The sequence below is a fragment of the Theobroma umbraticum genome, unplaced genomic scaffold, assembly GCF_002168275.2.
Source record: "Theobroma umbraticum cultivar Fairchild unplaced genomic scaffold, ASM216827v3 scaffold_55.0, whole genome shotgun sequence".
NCBI lineage: Eukaryota > Viridiplantae > Streptophyta > Magnoliopsida > Malvales > Malvaceae > Theobroma > Theobroma umbraticum.
In genome coordinates this window covers 2,969,136-2,977,027 of record NW_018397270.1, presented here as the reverse complement: position 1 = coordinate 2,977,027, position 7,892 = coordinate 2,969,136, and the positions used below count along the sequence as shown (strand labels likewise).

The 7,892-nt window shown below is 28.9% G+C and overlaps 1 protein-coding gene across 1 annotated transcript in view; it reads left to right on the top strand.

Annotated features, from left to right (window-relative positions):
- The first annotated feature begins 4,672 nt into the window (after positions 1-4,672).
- The window catches only part of HAC12 (histone acetyltransferase of the CBP family 12), a 22,572-nt gene continuing 19,352 nt past the window's right edge, over positions 4,673-7,892 (top strand). The window contains exon 1 of the mRNA XM_021441616.2: positions 4,673-4,846. Coding sequence (XP_021297291.1) covers positions 4,673-4,846 — 174 coding nt within the window. The remainder of the gene's footprint in view (positions 4,847-7,892) is intronic.

Genomic DNA, 7,892 nt, shown 5'->3' with positions numbered 1-7,892 from the left:
ATAGAATTTTGGATGAGTATTATTTGATTGTACTTACTGTTTTATTCTATAGAAATTGAAAAGTAACTTTATTCATTTCTATTTCATTTTTTGTTTGTTTGGTTGCATATTTGTTGGCTAAGCTTAATCTTTAATCTTTCTAGGTTTATTGTTTTTGGTGCTTCAATATTCTGTTTTTAGAGTTGTAATTTTATATTTTCTCTTCTTGTACTTTTACTAGAATGGAAATTAGAACTTACTATTTCTTGTTTTTGTATTTTCTTTTAATCCAAGATAATGGAAAATAAAGGATGTTGAGAATCTCTCAACCTTCAAAGAAATTTTTTTATTTATATAGATTGATGGATTGAGTGTTGTATGAATATTTTTGGATTGATGTTGACAGGATAAATTGCATATTTTCAACTCCCTATCCAAACTCAAACTATTTATAAATTTTTTGTGTATCTGTATAGGTCCTATAGTAATTTTTTATAACGATGATGTATATATTTTGGAGCTCTAAATTTGTTTGTAACCTCCAAAAACACTTTGAACCTGAATTCGAATTCAAGTTTTATATTTGAATTTTAATTTTGAATTCGAGATGAGTTTTAAACTTAAATATATTAATGTAAATCGAGTCTAATTGAAGAAAAGCTCAATTTCTTTAATGGATTCGACTCTTACTAGGAAGATAATCAATTCATAATTTTAACGTAATGTATGATTTCAATTTAAATATTTTGAAATGTACTAATTTAAACTAAAAAAACTATTTATCAAAATGAATTTAAGCTTGGGGTGCTATAATTTGGCCAATATTTTCTCTACTTATCTTTTATTATTTATTTTTTATTTTTTCCAATATTATTTTTTTACAGGACAAAAGCTTACGCTTTTTTTTTTATCTTTTTAGCTATTTAGGTAATTAGAAGGCAAAGGAGAGTAAGTAATTGGATAAAATTTCAAATAAATTTAGAATTATTAATTTATATACCAATAGTAAAAATTTTAAACTCTAAAGTTTGTTTATGTAATTTTAGTCTATTAATTTATTGAATCTTATTGTCAAAGAAAAAACATAAAACATTTAATAGAATTACATTCCATAAATCTACACCATTTTCCCCCTATTCCACTTACCAATCAAAGATAATGTTTGGTTGGACGGAATGGTCATGCCTCAAAGTGGGCATTCTAAGAGAACCTTGAATAGCCAATACCAAGTTTCCTCTTAATAATGGTTGTTTAGAACTAATGGAAATTGGAAAAAAAAATTTAATTAGACAAAAATACCTTTTCAAATTTCAAAAATTAATACTATATAATGTAAAATATTTTCATTTCTTAAGTTTTTTTTTCTTTCTCCACTCATCTTCTTCCTTTCTTTTTCTCTCTCTACATTACTCCCACCATTAGAGGCCGGTAGTGGTGGTGGCAACACTGGTGCTGGTTATGCGAAGGGTTGCTTAAACATTTCTTTGTTGGTCATGTTAGAGTGCTAGAGGGGGTAAATAGTACTAAAAATTTTCTATTCAACCTTTTAGAGCTTGAAGAGTACTTAATCAACTAGATGAAGGGAAGGATTAGAACTTGTTGGAATTACAAGACAGCAAGTAAAGAAGGGTAAAGAGAAATGGACAACGTAAGAGTATTTATAGTGATTTGATCTCCTTGACTTGCATCCACTACTTTAATCTCCAAATCAAAGATTTTCAACCCAACTTCACTAAACTAATGAAATTAACAACTTTCACTAAGCTTTTACAAAGTGAGTTTTTAACCCAAGCTCTAATCCTTTATAATAATATTTAGAGTGCTTCCTACACTCTAATTTTTCCAGAAAAAGAAGTACAATTAAGTATCTTTATAAGTCTAGATAAATTACGATCAAGCTCAAACTTTTTTTTTTCGGATTTGTAATGAAGAACAAGTGTTTTTAATGAAGAATATTTGACTTTTTGTTTGAAGTATTTTTTTTCTTTTCAAATCTACTTTCTTTGACCATTGGAGTTTTCTTTTATACTTGGGGAGTTACATTTTTCTGTCAGAGATAGTTAGTCATTAAAAACAACTCTGATCCACTTTTAGATGTTATTTTGTCCTCTAGTATTTAAATTCAAACAAGCGCCAGACTTCGGCTAATCAATTACAAGTGGTTGTAACTGATTATAGCTTCTCTGCCTTGCATTATTTTGCTACTACGTTTGTTACTCTAATCGATTATAGGAGGTTCTAATCGATTAAGGGTTTTCTGTCTTCATACTTTTTTCTTCAATAGACTTCCTCTAATTGGTTAGCTCTTCCTTTAACTGACTGTAGCTTTTCTTCCTTCAATCATAACCATTTAAAACTAGCTTTAATTGACTAGAAGATCTTTAGATTTTGAACTTCTCTATTGTGGCTCCCTTTAACGGTCTAATAACTTTATTATATAAAGTTATTTTGACACATTTTGGAGGCTTAAATAGTTATAAAGTTATTTTGACACATTTTGGAGGCTTAAATAGTTATAAAGTTATTTTGACACATTTTGGAGGCTTAAATAGTTAGATATTTGAGATTTTAGGTACGAATAGTAGCATTTTAAGTATTTTTTCAATTTAAGTTTGAATTACATTTTGAGTAGTTAATTTAAGTTATTTTAGTTAAATTTTATATTATTTTGTTTTAAATTACTGTAGGAGTAGTATTGATAATTTCTCTTATTATTTTTGTAGGAAGTTTAATGCAAAAGGCTCATTTGATGAAAATCTGTGTAAGTATGGTAATAGCTTTATTTGTACATATTATGGTATTTTAACCATATCTTTGACTACAGAACTAGAAATGAAGTGATTCTTCAACCACTGGACTTCTAAGAGGAAGGGCTACAACTTTTATGTTTACCACTTTATCTAGTTCAAATTGGCTCATGGTCAAAATATTTGTCTAATTTGAAGTATTGCAACAGTACACATGGATTGAACATGATGTAGTTTTTGCAGCATATATTTCAATCTAGACGTCCAATTGACACGATTCTTTATCCATTGGAAGTTAAGAGAAAGGGCTACAACTTTTATGAGTTTTTCCAGTTTAGAATAAATCAGGGTAAAAATCACATTCAAAGTTGATAGCCCGCTATAGCGCTAGTGAAAGGAAGCTCACCATACAATTTTCCCGAGAGATTAGCACTGCAGCATTGGAGAAGTGGTGCTGCAGTGCTACTGTAGTAAAAAACTAGCACCACGACTTTAAGAAATCAATGCCACAGCATTGGGTGATTTTTCAAAAATAAAAAATTTTATGAAATTTTAGAAATTAGGTTACATGGAGCCTATTTAAGGGATCTTTTTCAGAGGTTTAAAGGAAGAGGTAGCAACCAACTATTTTGGAGATTTGGAGCCAAGAACAATACAAGAAAACAAGAGAATTTGAGAGAGAATTGAGATTGCCAAGCTTCAACACTTTTGTATTTTTTTTTTGTTTTCTTTGACTTGGATTCATGGCTAAATTTCTTTAGATGTTTTTATTAGTTATTATTTGCTAAATTATCTTTCTAGGATTGTGGTGGATTTTAACATATAGTCTGAATACTAGTTTCTCTTTTATTTATCATTAATGGATGTAGTTTTACTTATTCAAATCTATTTTTAATACTTTTAATTGTTTGGTCAATAATTAACTGATTTGTGAATCTAATTGAGATTTGATAAAGAGATTTTAAATTAGATTAAGGTTTGAATAGTATATGTTCACATCACTTAGGTGATTTGATTCGCTATTCGGATAGACATACGCCAATTTTCACATATAATCACATTAGAATACTTGCTTAATGAACTTAATTTAATTGATTCCTATAGATATCTAGTGAATTGATTAAGTTAGGTATTTGTATAAGCAACTCGACGAAAACTTGTCCATAGTTTTGGACTCTAGGTTAGTAAAATCACCCAAGAAATATAAATAACAAGAAAAGCAGATATCAGATGAAATGTTCAATAAACTCATAATCTTAGGTCTTTAATATACTTATTTTCTTAACTTATTTAGTTTGTTAGTTTATTTAGTGTTTATTTTTAATTATTTTTAATTAGTTTTTCTTCAATTTTTAGATTATTTAAATAAGATTAATTTGTTTTATAATTTAGTAGTTAGTGAAACTTTATGAAAAAAATCTCTGTGAGAATGATACTCTACTTCATCACTATATTACTTGTTCGATATGTATACTTTCATGTGTAAAATCGACAACAAGTTTTTTATGCCGTTACCGGGGATTTATTTTTTTATTTATTTTACTAATATTAATATTCATAAATTAATCTTAAATTGAGTCTTTTTTGTTTTTCAGGTACTTTTAATTGAGGTGATAAATTATTGTAACTATCAATGGCCATCAAAACAATTTGTGCCTAAAAAGAGTCCTTTTGTGACAAGCTATCTTTGTGGAGATGGGCATTCAAGTTGTTATTATCCAGCCTATTATGAATTAATGCAATTTGATGGAAACTTCAATGGGCAGTAACACAATTCATGCTCCAACAGTTACACCTCAAGGTGGAATCATCCATATTGTTTATGGAGTAATGATCAGGGTCTTACATATTCATCACAGCTTCTTTTCCATAATGGTTTTCAATCATAAGTTAAAGCCACTATTCTTAACAAGAAGCCAACTTTGGAAGAGATGTTAATGCAATACATGGCCAAAAATACTGCATACATGGCAAATATGGATACAATCATCCAAAGTAACGAAGCTTTAATGAGAAATATTGAGACATGTGTGAGTCAACTGATTAATGACATCAACAATATGCCTCAGGAAACTTTATCAAATGACACTGAACAAAAATATAATAAGCATCTTTATGAGGTAAATGGCAAGAATGTGGTAAATGATGGAGATAAAGTAGATTAAGAGAATAGCTTCCAACAATCAAGTTCAAAATGAAGAAGTTAAACAAAAGGAGGAAGTATCTACACCATCACAAGTCAAGCCATATATGCCTCTCATTTCCTTTTTGGATATAGTTGATGAGTTACCTAAGGAGTTTGTTGATATGAAAAATCCAAAGATACTCTTTGAAGCTTGTTTGGTTCAAGATGTCACAAAAAAAGGATAAGAATGAAGAATTTACAAATGTTACACATGTTTTTAAGGTGACACTAAAAGTGCATTATTCCAAAAGAACTCAATTTGAAAAGTTGGGTAAAAGTCAGCCTATTTCACTATTTTGGGTTCAGCAAGCACTAAATCTTGAGTTAAAGCCATTACAACCTCATCCTAAGAGGAGATTACTTTCACACCTCAATCTTTTTCCATGCAAATTCAAACCTCTCTAAAGGGTGAATAATGACCACAAATAAAGTCAAGCTATTAACTATAAAGAAGCACTTCTTGGGAGGTAACTCAAGTTATACTTTTTTAGGTTTAGTTGTTATTTTAGTTAGTTCTTATTTTTCTATTTAAATAAGTAGTTTTAACCTTTCCCTAACTTGTTTGTTGAGTTTGTAGGTTTAGAAAGCATGAAGATAACGAGGACTAAAATTAGAGTCTCAATGCATTGTCACCATTGATAGGGGAGTTTCCTTTCCTTATTCTTTTAGCTTTTTACGTTCAGGATAATATGCAATTTAAGTTTGGGAGAGAGTTTTATTGTTATTAGTGTTTGTGATAGTTTAGGTTAGTTTATTTTCATTAATTTTTTTTATGCATGTGCATTTGCATTTGAACTAGATTTAATTGTGCTAGTTTTGTTTAATTTACCTATCAATGATGAGAACTCAATTATATTTCTATCCTAATTTTTCAAAACATGTGAATATTGTTTGAGTGTTATGTAAATTCTCATGCTAAGCTTTATTGTTAGGTTGAAATTTTTACATTTCATCACTATATCTTTTGCTTAGATTTATTGTATGTATTTAAAAAACGTTTTTGTGAGTGCAAGTTTTTGAATTATGTATTAAGTTCTAAAATTTGTTTGATTCTCTCTCAAGACGAAATTCTAGGCTATATTTAATTAGCTTTTTTTTTTACATAAATTATCTTTAGTTTCCCCCTTTGAGCCTAAAGATATCTTTTTTTTCATTTGAACACTTAATTTTTAGCCTAGACCCTTATATTAATATTTCTAACAATTCTTACATCCCTCATTCCTAAGTGCATAAGTGTATTTAGGATACGGTATAAGCCACATAATGAAAGAGGTAGTCAAGATAAAAAAATGATTAAAAGTTCAAATATATGATTGTATTCATCTAACTACCCAATAAAAGAAATAAGTTTGGGGGTGTGAAATTGAAAAAAGTAAAAGGAAAAGAAAGAATGAACTGTTGAATAAAAGAAAAAAGTTTATGGAAAAGAAGTATATTATGTGAAGGAAAAATAAAGCTCTGAATAGGTTTTAGATTGACTATGTGTTTACAGTGATTTGAGCTATACATTATCTTATATCCAACCTTAACCCTAGCCATATATTACAAGCTAATTAAAGTCATATTGATCTTTAACATAATGTTAGTCTACATTAGTGGAGACGGGGATGAAAAGCAAACTTATGGACTTAATTACTAATTTGAAATTTGCATGAATGTAAACTTATTCGGATTGTACAATGTTCTAGGTGAAAAGATTACACACAAACACAGAATTTCACTTAATGTTGAGTTTACATTTAGATTGAAACATGAACTTGAATAATATTTGTGTGTTGCCTAAAATTATGAATATGAATTAACTTTTAAGGATATTAAAGATGATTAATGAAACAGTGCGATTGAATTTTAGTTAAATGTTTCCATGATTAAGTTATTGCATGTTGTTTTATATTTTGCCCAAGAACTAGCAAAATCTTAAGTTTGGGGGTGCGATAACTTTATTATATATAGTTATTTTGATACAATTTTGGAGCTTAAATAGTTAGATCTTTGAGATTTTAGGTATGAATCGTAGCATTTTAGGTGTTTTTCTAGTTTAAGTTTGGTGACATGTTGAATAGTTAATTTAAGTTATTTTAGTTAAATTTTATGTTATTTTGTTTTAAATTACTTTAAAAGTAGTATTGGTAATTTTTCTTATTGCTTTTGTAGGAAGTTTAATGAAAAAGGCTCATTTGATGAAAATCTGTACAAGTATGATGACAGCTTTATTCATATATGTTGCAGCATTTTGACCATATCTCTGTCTACAAAACTCCAAATGAAGTGCTTTTTCAACCACTAGACTTTTAAGAGGAAAAACTACAACTTTTATGTTTATCACTTTACCCAATTTAGATTGGATCATAGTCAAAATATTTGTGTAATGCATACCATTGCAGCAGTACGAATGGACTAAACATGATGCAGTTTTTGAAGCATATCTTTTAATCTAGTAGTCTAATTGAATGATTATTAATCCATTAGAAAGTTAAATGACACGGTTACAACTTTTATATTTTTCCCTTTTCCCAGTTCGGACTAGATCAAGGTGAAAATCGCATTCACATTTGATAGACCATTGTAGCGCTTGTGAAAGAAAGGTCGCCATATAATTTTCTCGAGAGCTCAACGCTGCAACATTGGAGAAGTGGCGTTACAATGCTACTGTAGCAAAAAAACCTACACCGCAGCTCCAAGAAATCATGGCCATGATGTTGGGCAATTTTTCAAAAATAAACAAACTTACGAAATTTTAGAAATAAGATTACTTGGAGCCTATTTAAAGGACCTTTTTCAGAAGTTTAAAGGAAGGGGCAGCAACCAACTATTCAAGAGATTTGAAGCCAAGAACAAAGCAAGAAAACAAGAGAATTAAAGAGAGAATTGGGATTACAAAGCTTCAGCACTTACTTTCTTTATGTTTTTTGTGTTTTTTTTATTTTCTTTGACTTGGATTCATGACTAAATTTCTTTGGATGTTGTTTTTATTAGTTATT